This window comes from Anabas testudineus, chromosome 2, assembly GCF_900324465.2.
Source record: "Anabas testudineus chromosome 2, fAnaTes1.2, whole genome shotgun sequence".
Taxonomy (NCBI): domain Eukaryota; kingdom Metazoa; phylum Chordata; class Actinopteri; order Anabantiformes; family Anabantidae; genus Anabas; species Anabas testudineus.
The window spans coordinates 1,102,091-1,123,694 of NC_046611.1; the positions used below are offsets into that span (position 1 = coordinate 1,102,091).

The 21,604-nt window shown below is 42.1% G+C and overlaps 3 protein-coding genes across 3 annotated transcripts; 2 read left to right on the forward strand and 1 right to left on the reverse strand.

The window, feature by feature from the left end:
* The first annotated feature begins 121 nt into the window (after positions 1–121).
* On the forward strand, positions 122–814 carry LOC113164754 (claudin-34-like). The gene has a single exon (XM_026364207.1). It carries the CDS (start codon positions 122–124, stop codon positions 812–814), a length of 693 nt encoding a protein of 230 aa, XP_026219992.1.
* A 3,528-nt stretch (positions 815–4,342) lies between these two features.
* On the reverse strand, positions 4,343–7,082 carry sumo1 (small ubiquitin like modifier 1). The gene is made up of 5 exons (XM_026364193.1): positions 6,969–7,082; positions 6,510–6,584; positions 5,716–5,793; positions 5,480–5,551; positions 4,343–4,510 (listed from the first exon to the last, which is right to left on the reverse strand). Exons 1-5 carry the CDS (start codon positions 6,978–6,980, stop codon positions 4,442–4,444), a joined length of 306 nt encoding a protein of 101 aa, XP_026219978.1. The 5' UTR covers positions 6,981–7,082; the 3' UTR covers positions 4,343–4,441.
* Positions 7,083–8,188: 1,106 nt separating this feature from the next.
* On the forward strand, positions 8,189–21,094 carry map3k2 (mitogen-activated protein kinase kinase kinase 2). The gene is made up of 17 exons (XM_026361830.1): positions 8,189–8,530; positions 10,458–10,530; positions 10,930–11,048; positions 11,546–11,586; positions 11,680–11,779; positions 11,862–11,975; positions 12,390–12,486; positions 12,668–12,798; positions 14,982–15,061; positions 15,286–15,350; positions 15,446–15,538; positions 15,616–15,855; positions 15,952–16,100; positions 16,178–16,309; positions 16,413–16,542; positions 16,619–16,796; positions 16,897–21,094. Exons 2-17 carry the CDS (start codon positions 10,476–10,478, stop codon positions 17,114–17,116), a joined length of 1,944 nt encoding a protein of 647 aa, XP_026217615.1. The 5' UTR covers positions 8,189–8,530; positions 10,458–10,475; the 3' UTR covers positions 17,117–21,094.
* The last annotated feature ends 510 nt before the right edge of the window (positions 21,095–21,604 follow it).

A 21,604-nucleotide genomic window follows, 5' to 3' on the forward strand; every position in this document is an offset into this window, starting at 1 on the left:
AAGCAGTGCCACTTGCAGTGGAGAGAGACTAAACCAGAGGAGCAGCAACTCTCCCTTTAACAGCGGGACGCCTTCCAGCTGGCTCTGACCTGCTGATGAGCCCAGTTTGGCCTCTGCTGTCATGACCTACCTGGCTCACACCGCCCACGCCCAGCTCTGCGCCCTCTGGCTCAGCTGCGTGGGCTGGGCTCTCACCGGCGTGTCTCTGGGACTCATCCAGTGGAGGGTGTGGTTGGTGTCCGACAGGGAGGTGATCAGCTCGGGTGTGGCCTGGGTGGGTGTCTGGAGGACCTGTTTTAACAGCCACACCCTGGTGACCCCGGGCTTCAAGGTCATGCACTGCAGCTACATAAGCCTGAGCGAGGCCTTCACGCCTCCGGAGATTGTGGCGGCTCAGGTTCTCATGCTCCTGTCTCTGCTGGTTGGGGTCTGTGGGAACGCCGGGGGGGTGTACGCCCTGAGGAACATCTACTTCGGGATGGAGAAGAACTCAACTATCTGCTTCTTCACCACCGGAGCTCTGTGCCTGTTGGCCGCCGTCACGTCTCTCGTTCCTCTCTTGTGGAACCTGAGCTCAGTGGTGACCAACCAGACCATCAGGTTCCCCCCCGAGTTCAAAATGCCCCCGGCCCCGGACTCTCAGCATGTGGGGTGTGGAATTGGGGTCGGGATGGTGGGAACAGCTCTCATGATCATTTCTGGCATTTGTTTCTGTATGTACAGGCTCCCAGTGAGATCACAAGCCCGGATCCACCAGCTGAGAGACTCCAGCGGGGAAGACAACCCTGGGTTTGAGTCCCACGAACGCCTGTGATCAGTTTTATTTGGAAGTGATTGATGCAGCAGTAAGTGAAGACCTGCAAACTGAGATCATCACAGTTTACACAGAGCTCAATGAGAAACTTTCTGAACCAACACACAGCTGGTCGTGTAAAAAAAGACTTTCAGACCAGATGACTGATGTAGAAATGACATGTGAGCAATGACAGACCGGTGCAGACGGCCGAACATCAATTCAAAAGATGAGTATTTCTGTCAAAAGCAGAAAGTGAAACTTAAGCTCTGCCAAAGACCCAATAGGAGCAGCTGATTGATGAGTCGCTTTCTCAGCTCTTCATTATGTATTATTATTATTATTATGCAGTGATTTTTTATGTCTCATTCTAAAAAAGTTCAACAGAATTGATGTTGTTCAACATTTTCTTCATTTCACACCGCAAACAGCAGACGTGTCTGTGCTCGAGCTTTTCCACAACAATCAGTCAACGATACATCTGATTTCTTAAAACCCACGTTTAGTTTGAACCTCTTCGAGTGTGCACATAAAAAAATAAACTGTTCTGAGCACAGTGAGTCCAGTGTCCAGTAGTTGTGTTTTATTTTATTCTTTTACAGTGACAGCTGCTTTTCTCTTGTGATTAAAGTAAAACTCCAGTAAGTCGCCTTCAGTGAACTGAAGTTTTATGTCCAGTCATAAACTCTGCAGCTCCTTCATTACTCATCTCATTCTATCTCCACAGGACGAGGAGCTGACCACTCGTCTCTTGACTCAGTGTCTTCACCGAGTCTAACTTCAGCAGTAACTGGGTCTTTTCTTGTGTATGTCGACCACGTCCCTGTTAAATTGTGATAATCTAAATAATCAAACTGTGGTAAATGTAGAGTGAGTTTATTATATTTAGTCCCCAGTAAAGGAAAACCCACACGAATCACATGTTAAAGAAATAAGACAAATTATTTCCTGCTATTAAATTCACGTGTGTGTTTTATCTGCTGCATTTATCGAAAAGACTTTGACCAGAGCTGCAAAGTAACTAAGTACATTTACTGTACTACACGTACAATAAGCACTGTTTGAAAATCTGGTACTTTTTACGTCACTTTGTAAATGAATGCAGGTTCAGCTCCACATTAACAGCTGCTTCTCTTATACTTACAGTGCACTTTAGATATGCTCAGTACTTCAACTTGAGTAAAGAAGTACTACCTCTACTGCTGGTAGAATACTTTCTGGACAATTCCTTACATACACATTATGTTTCCTGTTAAAGGTAGACGGGTCTGTTTTACATTATATCCACCTGAAACTGAAGTGCTGAAATAAAAATGAACAGACTCCTTCACCTTTAAACTTTGTAAAGTACTTTGAAGCAGGTTTCACTTATATTTCCTGATCCCCTTAGAGTTTAGATTTGCACTAAACATTTACAGAAGTAATCAGACTCCCTGCTGTGGCTCCAGTTTGCTGTCAGGTGCATCCCGTCTGCTTTCAGATGAGTCTAGAACTAGACCAGAACACACCTGTGGGTGATTGGACAGAGCTGTTCATACGCTGACTTCCACAGTTAAAGTCCTGTAACAAGGAACGAGGATTTAAAGCTCCTTCTACAGCTCTGAATCTTTCCAGGAGCACAGTGGTCCCAGTAAACGTGGAAGCTGTCTGGAGGTCTAGACCTCGTCTGGGAGGGGACCAGGAGGCCGACAGTCACTCGCACAGAGCTTCAGTCCAGTGTGGAGGTGGAAGAACGTGGCAGCTTGTGAATCCAGGTGAGCTGAGTTTGTAAAGTCTCGAGTTGGAACAGAAGGAACACTTTATACTACATGTAGTAAAATACACAAAGTACTGCATTTTTTTCTTAAATATTTTATTCAAAAAAAAGCAGAAAGCTCATCTTCAGAACTTCAAACCATCTGTATCAACGTTCCTCTTGGGATGAACAGTTCCCTTCTCCTCACAGATCAGATTCTCCTGAGCCGCCAACTCAGTCCCAGCAGTCAGGCTGAGGGAACGTCTCACTTTAAAGGGCAGTTCTCATGTTTTTTTTAAACTCTACGCTAATCTGTGATCAGAGTTACTGCTGCAGTTCATTTAGATAATTATTTCTCATGTTTGTAACATAACACGTGGCAGTTGAGACGGCTGTGAGACAGCAGAGGTGCAGCTTTAACCTGAAGACTGAAATAACCACCGTCTTTTCTTTATTGTTGGTTACTTCATCCTTCAGGCGTTGAGCATCTCCACCATGCAAATATCATTGCTTCATAATAACTCAACCAACAGGGCTGCAGTTTAACCTTCCCTAGGAGCTTTCTACAGCACACAGATTAAAAATGTCCATCCCCCAAAACAACGTGTCGCTGGTCACAGATGACTCCACATCACAGAATAAAAGATGGCAAGTTATTCAAACTGGTGATGGTTCAAATGTTCGGAACCACGTGTGGACAGCTGCTGAAGACGTGAACCCTCTGCCTGCCATTGTCCTGAAACACAAAAGGACGAGGTCGACGTGAGCTCTGCTGCACCAGGTGACTGGAACCAAGGGACTGCAGGATTTCTACTTCCTACAGTGTCGGATCCTGAGAAAAGCATTTACTCGACTCTTTCTTGCAGAAAATAATTTTAGAGACTGTGGGGAGGGGATAACTCTCTGAGTTTTTAACCGTCTCTGATCATCAGTGCAGCTCTGTGGTAAAGACGAGAAGGATCAACCAGGATCTGGGTTCACAGACAAAACCAAAACAGAACAGTGTTTATGATGCTGCCTGCTTGGCTGATGCAGTTGTTTTATTGACCACTTTGTTCTGATGGCCAAAGAGCTGTTGTGTCAGAGAACCTGTAACATCTAAATGTAGAACCTTCCCAAAACTTTAAGCAGGATTAGGGCAGTGATGGATCCTCCTGTGCTGTAGCAAGTGTAAACAGAGTCCCGCTGATCTGACGTGGTACATATGCAGCATTTAAAACTGTCGACAGCTGCAGACTTTACTCCAGGCAAACCTGCAGCGCGAGAGAATTAGATTTATTCTTCAGGAGGCCACACCTACAAAAAAATGAGTCAAAGGGTCAAAAAACAGCTTTTTTTTCTGCTGTAGTGACAAAACGTCTCAAAACGACATATGTTCAAAGCTTCAGAATCAGAAACCATAACTGTTTCTCACCCACAGCTCCAGTCATCCCACCCAGCACCATCCTATATGAATATCACTCCAGCTGCCTACAAAACCTGCACATCAGCTCACGTTTCACTCACACCTTCCCAAAGCCCAGGTGACCTACACTCTGAGCTGCACCCCAAACGCCTCTACTGTAGACACAAGTGGATACTGCTTGCGCTGTTGAACCCTCTATGTCGACACATCTTTCGGGGAAGCTGACACAAACCTCAGACTGCAGAAAAGCGATGACAGGAGTTTTCTTTTTGGGTAAACTGCTCCTTTAAGGCAGCTTGTTTTCTTCCCCACATCTGTGTGAATGTCCCTGCACTCTTCTGCTCCTCACTTCGCTCTGCGCCCTCCTGCTCACACACTTTGAAGCTCTGATAGCCGCTTTTTGATCCAGATGGTTTGAAACTCAACAATAATACATACATACATACATACATACATACATAAAAAATAAAATACAAAATAAGGAAAACAAAATTAAAATGCAGGAGGTTTAATCGTTCCAAAGTCCACCGGTCTGTTCTTGATACACCTCGATGACGTCCTCGTCCTCCATCCCCAGCTGAGGCCAACAGAGAAGTGACAGTTGAATATTACTGGGTTGTTACAATACGTCATTTCCCCTGTATTTGATTAGTCAGATCTGCAGAAGCACATTCATATCTTTGTATATCATATTTTTTGATGATGAAATGTTAGTTATGTCAATGTTAACAAACTTAAGACAAAGTCTTGACTTCAGTGTAGAAGTCTTGTCGTGTCTAAAATCCGGGACAGTTACAGAAAACCAAAGGTGAACCTGGGCTGAGTAATGAAATAACTTTAAAGTATTGAACTGACGTCTGCATTTTAAATTTAGGTGTTTACTGTTTTACTTTGATTATTTATTAGTATTTCTACCACTACTGCAGCCAAACTATTCATATTAACAACCAGCAGGTTTCTCTTTAATTTCAAATAAAGCAGCAGTTATTGGTCCTGACTTTTTCTAATTATTCAAATTACTTTAGGCGTACTTTTGTATGTTTTGTATGTACACACACTTTTGATACAGATTCTAACCTGTTACACTTCATTCATAATACTCCAAAAGTAACAATACTGCAAACACCATGAAATAACAATCACAGTGACATCAAGAAACCCAGTATACTGATGAAACCAGATGAGACCTCATTTAGACTGTTCGACTAAATTAGGTTTTCATTTCATAACATCCTTCCTCCTTGTTCTGCTTTAGAGCAGCTGAAGAATGTTTTTTCTAAACCACATACTGTTAATCTTCCTGAACACTTTTCTTAATTTACAGGAAGTGTGACACAATGAGCATGAGGCTACTCCTACTTAATGTTTATTAGATGTTAAAGAAGCAGAAATACTGCAGCACAGAGCACTCTGCATAATTAGATCGGTCACATCTACAGTTTGTACAAATGTTAAAATAATTTAAAGAGGTCAATGTGTAAAATAAGACCTAAGAAAGTCAAGTGATGCTTGATACACATTTCCACTAAAAGACGCTGATGTTTACCTCTTTAGGAGTTTGGTTGTCTGCGATTCTCTGTCCTTCAAACAGAAACCTTAGTGTGCTTGCTGGGACGCCCTGATTGAAACACACAGACGCACACACGCTTTCTTATATAATAGCATTTTAAAATAATGGCTTTAGGAGCTCAACATCTAAATAAAAGCTCAGACTGAAAATCCAGTCTTTAAAGAGGGAGGTTTTTCTCAACAAGATAGTGAGAGAAAGCTGTTTCCGCTTACCTGTCTCTGGCTGTACGACTCCTTCAGCTTCTTTAGATGCGTCGTCATTTTCACCTTGAAGTGGATTTCACTGCTGTCCTGTGGGTGGAAGGAGAAAGTGATGACTGAGGAAGCAGAATATGACTATGCTGTTTTTAGCATGTTATTTGGTTTTAAAGTAAATGTTCCATTGCTTTCTTTATAAAGATAAAATTCAAAGCAGTACATGTAGGTTTGGTGTTGCCATCATATATAAATTCTATTTTTAATTCAGAAAGTCCTAATTAATTCAATCTTAAGGAATTAAATACAGTGCAGCATACTGCTTCTCTGAATGAACTTAGGTAACAGGTCTTGATGGATAAAGGCTTTGAGTAGCAAAACACACTTGTAAAACTACAAATTGCCCTCTTTACATGTTTGAACTTGTAAGAAGATTATTACTTTGTCGTCATCAACCACATACAGAATGACAATCTGCTCACTGTTATTGGCCTGGATAAATCTGTATGTGAAAAATCAAGGGTGGTTATTACAAATAATGGGTATAAGTTATATCTTTATTGCTGCAGTACAGAAAGTCTGCACATTGTATTCTACCTTTTTAAACATGTAACACTGTCACCTCAACATTCTGCATAAAAATCTCACAGGTTTATTTCTATAATTATTTTTTATTTCCCGAAGACAATGTTTGCAGTGCTGCTGTGGGCATCAACTGTATTCTGACAAACGGAGACATAATAAAAGAACCTGAACAGAACAACCACCATCAGTGCTAACTGTTGTTCAGTCCTCTCTGTGTCCATACACACCTGACCAATCACTTTTAATTTGATGTACTCTCCATCCTTTTTATCGCCCCCATCTTGGCTGGAAGGTTTTGTCTCCTATTTAAAAAAACAGATCACACACAACACACTTCAGCAGCAAAACATTTAGCATAACACCACACACTTCAAACAGGCCTAACGACCTGATTTGTTTGGCTGTGCCCACAGTGATACTCGGATAAGTGTGTTTCGGTTTCGAAATTCTCTCTTCTCGCTTGTTGTTTCATATCAGAAGTTTGAAAATAAGCTGTAAGCAGAGCTAGCTGCTAACGTTAAGCTAGGCGGCTAAATAAGCAGTGAGTTCTGGGCCTGACGCTACATGAGCTAACAGCTAGCATATTAGATAACCATATACGAGGCAGTAGCCACAAAACGCTACTATTCAATTTCTACTTCATGCAGACGAGAAACGAACACAACTGTGTAAAGTTTCTATCTTACCGTATCTGACATGTTTTCCCTCTGTATGTTGTGAAAATACACTGACAATGGATGTAACGTTAGCCTTTAGCGTTAGCCTGACGTTATGAGAAATCGACATAAACCAGAAGTGACGCAGTCAAGTTCTTTCAAAATAAGACGACTCTCCTCACATAGTTCTTTTCAAAATAAGAACCTTATTGCGGTGGGACTGAAAAGGTTAAGTTTCATGCAAAATTAAAATTTTCATACAACGAAGAAGGCAAATGACTTAAAATCATCCATTAAGTATCTATAACATAATATTGCTGTTATTGTTTAACTGTTACATGCACATATAACAGTTAATTTGTGATTTTTAATAACTGCATCTGTGTGTATACAATAGGAATTTACCAATACCATAATATTAGATAGAAAAATGCATTTTTGATAAATGTTTATGTCCCACATGACTGATTATTTTATATGTGCATACATTACATATGAGGTAAACCATATTTCTATTATATATCAAATTGTTTGTTGTACTTTCTGAGGAGGCTCAGGTTCTTCAACATCTGTTCTATGAGTCTGTGGTTCCAGTGTCATCTTCTATGCTGTGGTCTGCTGGAGCAGCAACGTGAAGGTGGAGACACTAACAGATTAAACAAAGTGATCAGGACGGCTGGCTCTGTTCTGGGGTGGAGCTGGACCCTCTGCATGTTGTAGCTGAGAGGAGGATGCTGAACAAACTCCTCATATAGATATAGATTAGAGAAAGAATATATATATAAGAGTATATTATAATATAGATAATATATAAATATTATAATATTATATATATAATAAGAAGAATATAAATAATAATATTATAAGATTTAATATTATATTATAATTATAATATTATAATATAATATTATAATATTATATAATATAATATTAATATAATATATATAATATAATATTATATTATATATATATTATTATATTATATAATATTATATTATATTATATTATAATATAATATTATATAATTCTTTTTTTAAATTCCTCCCAGGTTTCAAACCGCTGAGTGACGTCACAGCTGCGTGTTTTTGTTGGTTGGAGGTTGAGACCTGTCAAGTCTGTCAATATCAGAAACTACACTTCCGATTAATGACTGTCAATATAAAATACAAGCTTAATTACCAGGGTTAATTCCCACTTCAGACATTTTACTTTATCAGAACTTCCGGTAAACATTTGTCCGTTACCCGCTAGCTTGACGCAGCTCTGAGGCAGGAGCAAGCGAAGCTGCCGCCAAGCAGGGTGTAAAGTGCCACAAAATGCACTCTGTCGACTAACTTTGTCCGTTCACCGCCGCACAGACACGGGGATACTCTGTTGGATAAACCGCCATCCTGTCATTTTCCTGCCTAAAAAGTTCCAGCGGGCTAAACTGACAGCCGTCGGGCCTCGTCGTCGTGGCCCAGCAGGACTCGAGTGAAGTTGCGAGCGGACTGCCAAACTTCTGCTTCCTCCAGCGGCTCTCCGCAGGGCCCGGGGCTCCTGTCACCGGCCCTGTGGAAGAGGAAGTGAATACACAGCTAATCGACCCCCAGGTAAGTAAGAAAATAGGACACGGTGCAATTCAACAATGGCATTTATTCGTTTAATGGCTGCTTTTTGCTGTCGCGCAGAGCGGGAGAGCTCTGATTAGCTGTGCTAACGTTAGCACTAGCTTAGCTTGTCAACTTCCCTGGCCTGACAGCTAGCTGTACACGGAACTCTCGACTAGCATTAGCACTTAGCTTCATATACCAACTAAATATGTGCAACTGTGTTTTGGACATATGCTAAATCATTAGTTACGCACATTTTCTGGCTAGTAATGCCAGCATTGGACAGCAACTGTTGTCAGTTTTAACATGCGGGGATGTTTAGCCAACACTAGCAAGTTAATTTAGAGCTAATTATGTACAAATTAGGCCATAATCGTGTCATTGTTGTTGTTATCAGTTCTTCCGTGACCAGTGACAGTGAATCGCTAGCTAACCACCAAACCAGCGTTTTTTGTGTATACACGACCATACATATATGTATGACGGTGTAATGGTTAGCTAATGTCAGATTTATGATCGATGGTGATCAGTCAGTGAGGATCACTGATTCCTGTCATCAATATCCACTCGTCTCTTCAGCTGAAGCCATCTTGATTGTCCAGACTTTAATAAGCAGGCTCTCACAGATGCAGAACATCTGTAATATTGTATGGCTAGAATTAGAACTACACATTTGTCAATAACATTTGACAACTAGTGACTCTGCAAAAGAAATGGTGTTGATTATATTAATTTAGAACTGTATGGTTATGTTGATATCATTAATCCTATAGTAAGAAAACATTGTCATATCGATTATAAAGTTGCATGATTATGTGTTGATATATGTATTATATCATGGACATTTCACATAATCATGCAGTCAGAGCAAGCAAGATGGAAGGTTTAGCTTGCACTACAAATCTGATGTTATTCAAGATTCAAAAAACTTTATTAATCCCAGAGCAAAATTGTATTGCCTAATCAAACATCTGATTTGCAAGTCAAAAACCAGCACTAAAGAAGGGTAAACGCATCATATTTGTTCCACCACCTGAAACTCAAACGCTACCAACATGGCGAGGAGGTCAGCCAGGTGTTAGAGCAACATTATACTGTTTCTATTCTGAGACATCAGTGTGCTCCTCTATCAACTTCAACCTGTCCTCTGACTGAAAACACCTGTGAAAGATTGAGTCTTATATTAATATTAATTAATCAGCCAGTATAAACCGTTAAAACTAAATTTTGTCCTGCAGTCTCGCTGTAAAATATCCAGTTTGATGAAATGACAAGCTTGGAGCAGAGCAGCATACTTTTGTTGTAATAGAGTCAAAAACTTTTTGCCCAGTCAAAACACAATTGACACAATGAGCACAACAGCAGTAACTATAAAGCAACCACTGTAATCTACACAGCAACACCCAATGTACACTATGTGAATAACCCTACAATCTCAATTAATTTGGCTCCTACCAACATAAATTAACTGTAATTATCTCATTCTCAGTCACAACGAACTAAAAGGAAAGCACAGTCAGAACAGAAATATTTGTAACATTAGGATCAAGTAGTAGTATCTGTATTGATAAAATTCTAACAAATCTCTACTAATCAACTGTGTAATAAAGCAACAGAACAGACCCGTTATTGTTAGCGTTTCTTCCTGTTGTACTTTGTGATTTATGGTAAGACATTCTGTTCCTAAACTACAAGAAAATGATTGTTCTTACATTTCTTTCTCAGATACTTGATACCATTTACAAACAACGATGTTCCATTCCTCCAGTGCACATTTATTTTATTAAATCTAAATTTGTGTAGGTAGGGTGAGAGGAGACAAGGTGCAGCTCAGTGACTGCTCACAGATGTGCTAAGTGGGCAGTTTCAGGCTGTAAAAGGTTGCGTCCTGATCGTCAGGCTTCAAGTTGTGCTTTTGCTGTTGCAGAAGAAACGAATCCCTTTGATGGGAGAGTCCTCTTTCCTGGCCTCCTGGGTCAACCGCCGTGCCATGATGATGGGTATGTGATGTTTTTAAGCAGTGTTACCATTTTTATATCAGACCTGCAACCTCCCAGAACAATGTTATTCTCCATCTTTACCTCATGATGGCATCTTGTGTTACTTGCTTTTGTGTTTCTGTTACTACTGCACTTCTTGGACAGTTCAAATAGTTTTTCATGTTTTCTAGGATTTGTAAATAAAATTTTTAAGAGGCACGTTTGTTGTAAGTAATAAGTTTAATAATGATGTTGCTCACATAGAAGATGTAGTTATTCTCCTGTCAGCTAAGCTGTAACTAGGCAAACATTTGCATTTTTAGATTGAATTGATTTGCAGTGAGATACATTTAGGTTGTGCTGAAATAGTTTGTCATCCTTTTAGTATTATTTATTGATTACTGAAATCATGTCCCTTAGATGAGCAGGAGGCACTGAACTCCATCATGCAGGACTTGGCCGAACTGCACCGCTCAAGCCGCCCTGCATCGTTTCTGTCAGACCTGGGAAAACCCAAAGCCTCCTCACCCAAGAATCAGGTAACTGCTCTGTTAGTAAAATAACACAGTGTTTGTCAAGGAACTAACTACTAGAATGTGAAATACAAGTGAGCGCAAAGATTAGGGCACATTAACCAGTTTACTTTAACAGAATTACTGTTGTGACTTAGTAATAATATTCTGATTCACAGTAAAGGTCAACCAGGTAAGAGGGAGCTTTTAATGTGAAGCTATAAAACATAGCAGCAGGAAGTTAACACAGATAAAAAAGGGCAGTTTAAAAGGCCTGTAAAATACACTTGTTCTTTCAGTTTTCCGGCCTCTGTTTTGTGGTTGGTTTGGATTTTATTGTGATTCTACCACAATGCACCCAGATTAATCATAAAAATGGGATCAACAGGACAAATTGTGCTGAGTAAAACAAATAGTGTCTCAGCCTGAGTCATGTAGAAGCTGTTTTGTTGTGTAACGTCACAGCTTTGAGCTTTGTCTGTGTGTGTTTGTGTTTCATCTCCATGTGACTGTGTTTCTACCAGAACGATGTCAGAGTGAAGTTTGAGTTCAAAGGGGAAAAGAGGTGAGGCTTGGACCATGATTCATGACTTTAATGTAGACAGTCAGACCTCTAGATGTGCCCTCCTGACCTCTCACCTCTTCTTCTTCTGAGTAGGATCTTGCAGTTCCCTCGGCCAGTCAAGCTGGAGGACCTGAGGTCAAAAGCTAAAGTGGCATTTGGTCAGACGATGGACCTTCACTACACCAACAATGAGGTATGAAGCAAAAAGATGTTGCAACTGAAGTGATACTGAATATTTAATTACATCTTTAACAACATGCCTGTTCCTTTTGCAGCTGGTGATTCCTCTGACCACTCAGGACGACCTGGACAAGGCTGTGGAGCTGCTGGATCGCAGCATTCACATGAAGAGTCTGAAGATCCTCCTGGTGCTGCAGATGTCCTCTCAGGTCAGCAGCTCTAATGTTCATCCTGCACTGATCTCCTGATTCAAACCATTTTAGTTTTGTTCAGGATTCATTTACATTATTATAGACCCGACTGTAAACAATTCAGTTAAATTTTATTTGTATAGCGCCAAATCACAACAGAAGTCATCTCAAGGCACTTTACAGTGTTTAAGGTTTAAGACCTTACAAAATATAACTGTACACAGAATTATATAGAAAACCCAACAACCCCACTGAGCAGCACCAGGAGACAGTGGAGAGGAAAAACTCCCTTTAGACGAAGAAACCTCCAGCAGCACCAGGCTCAGGGTGGGCGGCCATTTGCGTCGACCATTTCCTGCTTATATAAACGTCCTTGGCAAATGCAGAACAAGTAAAACATGACAAATCTGTTTTTTTTCTCTCTGCCTCCAGAACTCTTCCTCCAATATGGACCTTTTGCCGTCCCACGAGGAGCTGGACAACACAGGATTCAGGGTGGCAGAAAAGAAGAGTATGCTGGCTCTGATAGGTAAATAATGCCTCCTGCTCTGACTTGAACAGTAATGGTAAATCTTAGCAAAGAGGTATTTTTAAGCAGTAAAATATCTGAACGTCAAGTGCAGTAGCATTCTGATGCAGTTATGAGGTCAGACACAAAAATCTAAATTCTTAATAAAAACATTCTTCTTGAATGCTGTTCCCACTCTCAGGTTCCCATTCAACAGACCGCAGCTCTCCTCCTCCAGGATACATTCCCGATGCTCTTCAGCAGGTGGCAAGGAACGGCTCCTTCACCAGTATTAACAGCGAGGGCGAGTTCATTCCTGAGAGCATGGACCAGGTAACCAGCACTCACCCAGACATGTACAGACCACAATAATGAAAATGTTCTGCCAAAGCCACGTGTGCAAGTGCTGAAAGCTCTCATTTCTGAGCAGTATAATCCGCAGAGATAGTTTTGTGTGAATGCCCGTGGGCTGGTGAGTTTTAATGGGTTTTACATTTGCCTGTAGAAGCTGAATTTTCTGATTTTAGTGGATTATTAAAGTTTATTCTTTCTTCCTCTTCTTCCTTTCATTCAAGATTCAAAAAACTTTATTAATCCCAAAGGGAAATTGTTTTGCCTCATTACAGTTGTTGTCAACACAGACGGAAAGAAAAGGAACCACAACCAGGAAAGATCCACATCAACATAAATACACAAAAACATCAATACAGAAAAACTCAATATATATACAGAATATGTAAAATAGATAAACTGGGTCAAAATTTATAGTCCATGGTGAAATAGCAGTAATTATAAGACACAACTATCACTTCCCCCACCCCTTACAGAGGGGGGAGGAATTGTACAGATTGATGGCCACAGGTAGAAAGGATCTCCTGTGGTTCTCTGTGGACTTCATGTTAATAAGGATTTGGCTGAACCTGCTCCTTTGTCCAGCCAACACACTGTGCAGTGGGTGGGAGGGATTGTCCAGGATTGAGAGGAGTTTGGACAGCATCCTCCTCTCAGCTACAACATATAGAGGGTCCAGCTCCTCCCCCTGTATAAAGAGAGGGACAGGACTCACAGGACATTACACTGTATTTTGTAGAGGAAATGTAAAATCCCTGATAAACTCCAAAATGGATCCAGCTGCAAACAGCAGAGTAGACAGATCGGGTACACACACGTATTTCATGCATGTGTAGTCCGCACATTTGTAAGCATGGTGGTAAAGACGTCAATCAGAGGTCAGAAAGGTCCCTAGTGACAGCAGCAGGTGTAGTTTACATAATAGGAACCCTATGTGTGGACTAAAACTTTCTTAACATCTGTGCTTTGTAAGGTGCTTCACTGAGATGGCCCATCATGTATAACTCCAGCTCGAGCCTCTCATGTAGCAGCATACAGTCAGTTCACAGGGATAAGGGTTATTAATTACTTAAGTTCTTAATTATTGTGCAGCAGACACATCTTTTCATCAAGATGAGTAGAAGAATCTCTGCATGTCTGTGTGTATGAAAATAACTCCACAACAACAGTAACACATCTTAAATTATCTTTTAAAAAATGCATGATTTATTTAAACCTGTGTATTTGGGAACATGAAGGGCACAAACTGGAGCTTAGTAATTTCTACTGCAGTACTGGTAATATAATTTATGTAATTTGTCATATTTTGTAGTTTCATACAATTTAAACGTTACAACAGATTTGTTTCCCCCCAGATGGTTGAGGTGATTATCTAACACAGCAGTCTCCAACCTTTTTTGTGCCATGGACTGGTTTAATGTCAGACAGTATTTTCACGGACCCGCGTTTAAGGTGTGGCGGATAAATACAACAAAATAAAATGATACGGCAAGCATAAGAACTGGTATTTTCTAAATATACTGTATAGGGTTTTCGATCAAAATGAAGCGGTGAAGCAGTTTTGAAGGCTTCATTGCCTCATTATAGAGCCGGTCGCTGGTCTCCGCATATTATGCAGAGTGGACTTGGTGCGTGGGAAGAACCTGTCGCAATAAATCCATATTTCTAGTAGGACTCCTGGTACTGTCTGTTAAATACAGCTTTGTTTTTCTGTGAAGTCGTAGGTTCTTCTTCTGTCTCCTCATTGGCTCTTTTACCCTGCGCAAAGAAACTTTCCAAAGACTTTTTGTTAGCTTGGGGGTTCAGTTTAGTGGTAATATATGATGTGTTACCGGCCGGAGCGGCCCCTTTAAGAAGGTAAAGGTGTAGGTCAGACATGTGACCGAGGCCTCAAGAGTGAATCGTAGACGAATGTGTCGGAGAGAATTCAGTAATTTTCCAAAATGAAACATCGTTCAGAATAAGATAATAAATAAAACGGAAATAATGTAAGTTATGTATTCTTCCTGTGCGGCCTGGTATCAATTGACCCATGGACCGGTGGCGGTCCGCGGCCTGGGGGTTGGGGACCACTGATCTAACAGATATGCATCCTTCCAGATTTGTGGGGCCAGCATAGAAAAGGATCCAAGTTATTTTGTTCTGAGTTTCTGTCCTCTCTTCAGATGCTGGACCCACTGTCAATGAGCAGTCCAGAGAACTCGGCATCTGGAAGTTGTCCCTCTTTAGACAGCCCACTGGACAGGTCAGTCTTTTAAACGGTGTACATCATCAGATACGAGACCTGCTGACGTGTTTACAATTGATCTTTATAAATAACTGAGGACCAACGTTTTTTAATAACATTTTCCTGTATACACTCACATTAAAGGTTTAAAGTCCACGTGTGCAGTAAATAACGGAACTGTAGGCAGTGAAATAAAGCTAAAGTCTGATATTGTGTTAATATTTGCTGGTGTCTTCATGCAGTGACTACCCAAAGTCCAGGATGCCAAGAGCTCAGAGCTACCCAGACAACCACCAGGACTTTCCAGGTAAATGTGAAGGTGCAAATACACTTGTCTTTTGTGTGTTTCATCATAAATATTTTTGTTCTGGGTTCTTCATTATCCCTCTGTTACCATTGCAGAGTACGACATCCCCGTGTTTGAGAAGTCGGGGAAAGGGGGAACGTATCCTCGGCGATATGGCATTCCCTTTGGCCTACAGGACTACAGTGATGGTGAGTACTGACCACACTTTACACTGCATCTGTGTGATTGAGATGTATTCCTGATCGTTCACGCTTCTGCTCTGCAGGGAGGAAGACCTTCCCTCGGGCTCGGCGAACACAGGTTCACGGTTTTCGCTCGCCAGTTAGCTTCAGCCCCACAGAGCAGTCGCCAAGCACCAGCAGCGGCAGCAGCGTCTTCACCCCAGACCTCGAGGAGGCACCAGGACCTGCCAGGCGACCCCGACGGGGAAGTGACATCGAACCTAACCCCAATCCCACTACCGCTCCCACCCTCTCCGTCATGGACATCAGTCCCCCCAGCCGCTGTGAGTCCTGATTTGCTCGGCCAATAAATGTCTGCACAAGTGTTCCAACTGTATTTTCCCCGATTGTTTGATTGTGTGTGTGATGTTCACTTCCAGCTCCACGTGCTCCAACCAACTGGCGACTGGGAAAGCTTCTGGGCCAGGGTGCCTTTGGACGGGTTTTCCTTTGTTATGACGCCGATACTGGACGGGAACTGGCAGTTAAACAGGTTCAGTTTGACCCGGAGAGTCCTGAGACGAGCAAGGTGAGCATCTTCAGGCACTCTGCTGCCTGAGTGGTTTGATTTTGACTGTGAATGTGGTGTTTTCTGCTCTCATTTAGGAGGTGAGTGCATTGGAGTGTGAAATCCAGCTTCTGAAGAACTTGTGCCACGAGCGGATCGTCCAGTACTACGGCTGCCTGCGAGACACGATGGAACGAACGCTCTCCATTTTTATGGAGTACATGCCGGGGGTGAGTGCTCATTTACAGGTTTTAATCATATGAAGTAGAGAAACTTGCTGTGTTTATGTGTTTCTAAAAGGGGATGTACCTGGTCACGTTTCTTTCTCCTCAGGGCTCCATAAAGGACCAGCTGAAGTCATACGGGGCGCTAACTGAGAATGTGACGCGCCGCTACACCCGACAGATCCTGGAGGGGGTTTCCTATCTGCACAGCAATATGATCGTCCACAGGGACATCAAAGGTGATGCAGACTACCACATTTTTCAATAATATTATTTTACGTTCTGAGCCACACCAAAACTCTGTTCTTTTTCCAGGAGCTAACATCCTTCGTGACTCGGTGGGTAACGTGAAACTTGGAGACTTTGGAGCCAGCCGGCGGCTGCAGACTATCTGCCTATCAGGAACAGGCATCAAGTCGGTGACGGGCACCCCCTACTGGATGAGCCCGGAAGTGATCAGTGGAGAAGGCTACGGCAGAAAAGCTGACATCTGGTGAGACGAGTTCTAACTGATATCACAGTAGCATCTGTGCTGTGTTTCTTCATTTAATACAGTGCACTGAAACATTCAAATTCTATTTCTTTGCCCTCAGGAGTGTTGGCTGCACTGTTGTGGAGATGCTGACTCAGCGACCTCCCTGGGCAGAGTTTGAGGCGATGGCAGCCATCTTTAAGATCGCCACCCAGCCTACGAACCCGGTTCTCCCCGCCCATGTGTCGGACCACTGCCGAGAGTTCCTCAAACGGATCTTTGTAGAGACCAAGCAGCGACCGTCTGCTGATGAGCTACTGAGACACGTCTTTGTACATTAACCCCACCACTGAACTTTTAACCCCCGCCTGCCTGCAAAACTGCCACATACAGCCTTACCTGATGGCGCGTCCCTGCCTTAGCTCTAAACCGAACCCACATTGGACCAGGAAGAACTGTCTAGAAAAAGGTGGGGCATGTAGGCGGGGGTACCTGCTCCTGCTGTCTCTGTTTGTATGAGACTCACAGAAGACACAACTTTACTTTTTCTCTTGAAGTTGCACCTTAATTTGTCAGACAGGGAGGGGTTGAGCTCCTCCTGCGGCGAAGAAAACGTCTTTTTCATGTTTGTACGGATTCTTTCTTTAAACGTGTTGGTGTTGTGGACCTATGGGAGGTGATACCTGACTCTGGAGTTGTCACCCACCCGCCCATCCTCACTGTCCAGACCCCAAAAATTTGGTTTCCTGCCAAAAGCCAGAGTGACACTGATGACCTGGGCCCGCTGCTATAGACGAAACAAAATCCCAGATGCAGAGAACCCTAACCCTGATAAAACGGTTTCCACTCACATGCCCTCGTCTTTATCCTGATCCTGACCTGGGCTCAGATGAAATGTCTGTAAACCTTTTCCCCGCCTCGTCTTTTCCATCTTCAATCTTTGCTGCGTGCCTTTTCTGTTTCTAAACGTATGAATGAATCTTGAGTTTGTGGATGACCTCCGTCGATCTCAGTCACAACTGCCTTTGCACCGCCAGCCCAAATCCAGCTGATCTCTGTTCAGCTCAGTTAATGTCCAGTTCTGCCTTTTCTGTAACAGGGACTCCTCAGCTCATCTTGTTTGCCTGCTCCACCTGCCTCCTCTGGCTGGTGACCAAATATTCTCCAGATTCTCTGTGGCTGGTGGATTTTAGGATCAGTGTTTCAGTCTGTAGAGACAGAAACTGCATCAAAAAGATTCAGTTTTGGCTTCAAATGCACCTTTTTCTCCTCTGCTTCACAAAGTTGTCACTGTGCTTGGAGGTGGATTCACTGTGAGGAACTTGTCCAGTTGTTTTAGTTGCTCACATTGAATGAATTCTGGACTACTGAGCGGAATATTTCCTTTCAAACCCTGGATGCAAAACATAATGTGTAATGAACATAGTTCAAAATCCACTCATGAAATCACAGACTGGATGTCGTAAAATATTTTTACATAGTTGTAGTAACGATATTAAAACGTGGTACAATTAGCGGTGAATAGACAAAATTCTTATTGGCAAAAAGCAAATCGGAGAATAAGTACTGGCCAAGAATCTTCTGGTCCCTCAGCCTCCTGTCTGAGGTTTAAGAGATTCAAGAAAAACCGACATTCAAGAGCGGAGCGAGCAAACACGTCTGCCTTGGGGGGCGCCATGTAATACTGTCCAGTCCTGGTCTATTCCTGCCTGGAGTCCACCTGATGACTTGAAGCAGATGCAGAAGAGGAGCGTTTGAAGATTGTTGATGTTGTATTTTAAGACAAAGTCACAGTTGATTGGCCAGAGGACTGGCTGTATGACGCCGTCCCACTGTTGCCAATTTGATCTAAAACTAAATACACATCAAGGCCCAACAGTTAATGTGTTTTCATGCTCCACTGCGGTGTTACTGTACCATAACGGAGCACTCCTCATTTACTCATTGTGTCGCACTCCTACAGAACTTGTCACACTTGTGATTTGTCATTTACGGTTTCTGTCAGAGCGTTGTTTCCTTACAAACGTGGCTGCAGAATCACGCTTCCACGTTAACGTGTCACTTTAGTTGAACCACAAGCACTCCGTTGTCAGCACTCACTAAATATGACTGATCGATACTGAGAGGCTGTAGCTCATACTTCCATAACTATGCACCAGTTGGTGTAAACTCAGTGCACACACCAGAAGGACGCTTTAGGTTTTCATTGACGACCTGCTGATGTTGACCGTCTGCCTGGTCTTTATCTTTTCAGGAAAAGTGGCAGCTGTGTTAGCAGCGAATCCTTTCCTAGTTTGACTAAATCTTCCAAATACGTTCCAGCTCTGTCTCCAAAATGCAGGATAATTATATAAACACTAAAGATTCCATTTAACGGATTAATGCAGAAAGCAGTGTCTTCAATCGGTTAATCTCACCACCTGAGTCTACACAGCTGAGACATGTTTGTTAGTATTGGCAGTAAGTCTGACAAACATAATCTAAAGGTAAGATTTGCACTGAGAGTAGTTTATGTAGAAAAGTTTCAGATCTTTAAACCACTCATAAATTGAGCAGAGTCTGGTGGATGGTTGTCTGCTGGACTAAACTGAGCTGCTCCTTGTCTTTGTTTCTTTCTAGCAGCATCAGCCTGTAGCTTTCTAACTTTCTGTTCTCGCTAACTCGAGCCACACCACCTCATTTCATTTGTGGTAGCATGATTACTTGCCGGTATGAGATTTAACTGCAGTGGATTAACATTATGGTTCAAAAGGTTTGATGTGTTTCTGGTACATGTCAGTAATCACATTACTGACTCCACAGTTGGTACAAACCTGTAATATTCTGCAGAATACAGATTGTGGTGCAGAAGAAAAATCTTGGTACTGTGGATAACATGCATTTTTCCAATGTAAAAAAATGTATTTTACTGCTCACACATTTAAAACAGGAGGGTTGTTTCTTCCTTTGGCACTTAAACTTGTCTGACCGACTCAGACCTCTGTGGTAGCTTGGGTTTCTGTGATCAGCTGGTGGACCCACACAGTTTGTGGAAACTGAAACCTTCACATCACACTGTGCATTTTCACAACGGTACATTTCTAAGCGGTCATGAAAATGGTTGTGTTGTGTTGAGTTTGAGGTGGCCTGCGGTAAACTGTCTGGTACAGGTGGAGACTGACGTGAGCGTGCCGCCAGCACTGGTGAAGCTTCATTGGCACTACCACGATGCACTATCGATTATTCACTGATGCTTCTTCACGATTGCTCGTCCGCTGACGAGGCTCTCGGTTCAGCGACTTTTCTTTGCACATTTTAAAGACAGTTTTATTTTTACGTGTATGAGCGTGTGTGTCTGTATGTGGTGTTCGCGAAGACCTGTACATGAATGTAATGTTTCATTTCGACCGTCAGATGGCCTCGTTCACCACAGAGGATTAACTCTGTGGAACCAGTATTTGTCACCTGAAAACGCCAAAATACACACGTAGTTCTCTCTTCAGTGTCTGAAGCCACTTCTGACACTCCTGTGTTAGTGTGTGTTTGTGTTTGTATGGCTGTCATGGTGAGGACCAGCATGCAACTTTACCATTGGACTGAGGACATCTTTTACAAAGTAAGATATTTTAGCTGGTCCTCACAATAAGAAGGGTGTTTAAAGAGCAATTTGCTGGTTAACACTGGGCTTTAGGGTTAGAATTAGGTTTTGTTTAGGGTGAAGTAGTTAGTTGAGATGATTAGGGTTAGGTTAAGTTAACATGATCTACCCTACAGTGGGGAATGCATTATGCCAATGAGTGTCCTCACAATGACTGCCATACAAAAGAGTGTGTGTGTCTGTGTGTGTGTGTGTGTGTGTGTGTGTGTGTGTGTGTGTGTAAATGTGCATTTACTGCAATGTGTGCTCATTGGACACTGCGCCTGAAATGCCTTGAGCATTCTGACTGTAAGGGGTGAGAACATTAAATGATGATGACATTTAAAAATAATCATGTACAAATGTATTAAATGAAAATGTTTTTTTTTTCTTTTGTTTTTAAAGTAAACTTCTATCCCACGTTTGGTTTCTGTGTATTGTAAAAGAAGCCATGTTTATAATTCTAATTGGTTTGTGACCAATACGCCTGTTTATATCAGATCTGTATATCAGTGGTACGCATAATTTTTTAATATATATTTTTTATTTTACTTTCTTTTTGTTTTTTTATGGGAGATTTTATGCATGGTTGGGTCCTCTGAGACACAACGCTGCCGGTTTTGGCAAAATTCTGGAGTATTGCGACAGCTCTGTGTTCATAATTACAATTATGACGATGAAACAATAAAAGATATTTATTTCACATCTGTTGTATTTTCAGGATCCTAAGATTTCCACTCACTCTACACTTAATATTGGAGGTCAAATATCTGCACAATAATTAATACTGTGACAATAAACTGGTGTAAAACCACTTCTTTGTGACACTTCAGGTTTCAAGATTCAAAAAACTAATCCCAGGGTGACACTGAAATCTATGACATCCATAATGATTATGATGAGTGTCAGTTCTCACCTCCTCACAAAAGAAGAGGAGTTGTACAGTTTGATGGCCACAGGTAGAAAGGATCTCCTGTGGTTCTCTGTGGACTTAATGTTGATCAGTCTCCGGCTGAACGTGCTCCTCTGTCCAGCCAACACACTGTGCAGTGGCTGGGAGGGATTGTCCAGGATTGAGAGGAGTTTAGACAGCGTCCTCCTCCCAGCTACAACATGTAGAGGGTCCAGCTCCACCCCCAGAACAGAGCCAGCCCTCCTAATCAGTGCTGCTGAGTTCTTAGTCCAGTCCAGTTTGTTGTCCAAGTACACTCCC

What these genes read in the sequence shown, in the direction of transcription:
- map3k2 (XM_026361830.1), top strand. Translation starts at nt 10,476, where the DNA reads ATGGGAGAGTCCTCTTTCCTGGCCTCCTGGGTCAACCGCCGTGCCATG. An exon ending in TTCCTGAGAGCATGGACCAG is followed by an intron (nt 12,799 to 14,981) that starts GTAACCAGCACT and finishes TCCTCTCTTCAG; the next exon opens with ATGCTGGACCCACTGTCAAT. An exon ending in GGCAGAAAAGCTGACATCTG is followed by an intron (nt 16,797 to 16,896) that starts GTGAGACGAGTT and finishes CTTTGCCCTCAG; the next exon opens with GAGTGTTGGCTGCACTGTTG.
- LOC113164754 (XM_026364207.1), top strand. Translation starts at nt 122, where the DNA reads ATGACCTACCTGGCTCACACCGCCCACGCCCAGCTCTGCGCCCTCTGG.
- sumo1 (XM_026364193.1), bottom strand. An exon ending in AGTCGTACAGCCAGAGACAG is followed by an intron (nt 5,552 to 5,715) that starts GTAAGCGGAAAC and finishes TGTTTCAATCAG; the next exon opens with GGCGTCCCAGCAAGCACACT. An exon ending in ACAACCAAACTCCTAAAGAG is followed by an intron (nt 4,511 to 5,479) that starts GTAAACATCAGC and finishes TGTTGGCCTCAG; the next exon opens with CTGGGGATGGAGGACGAGGA.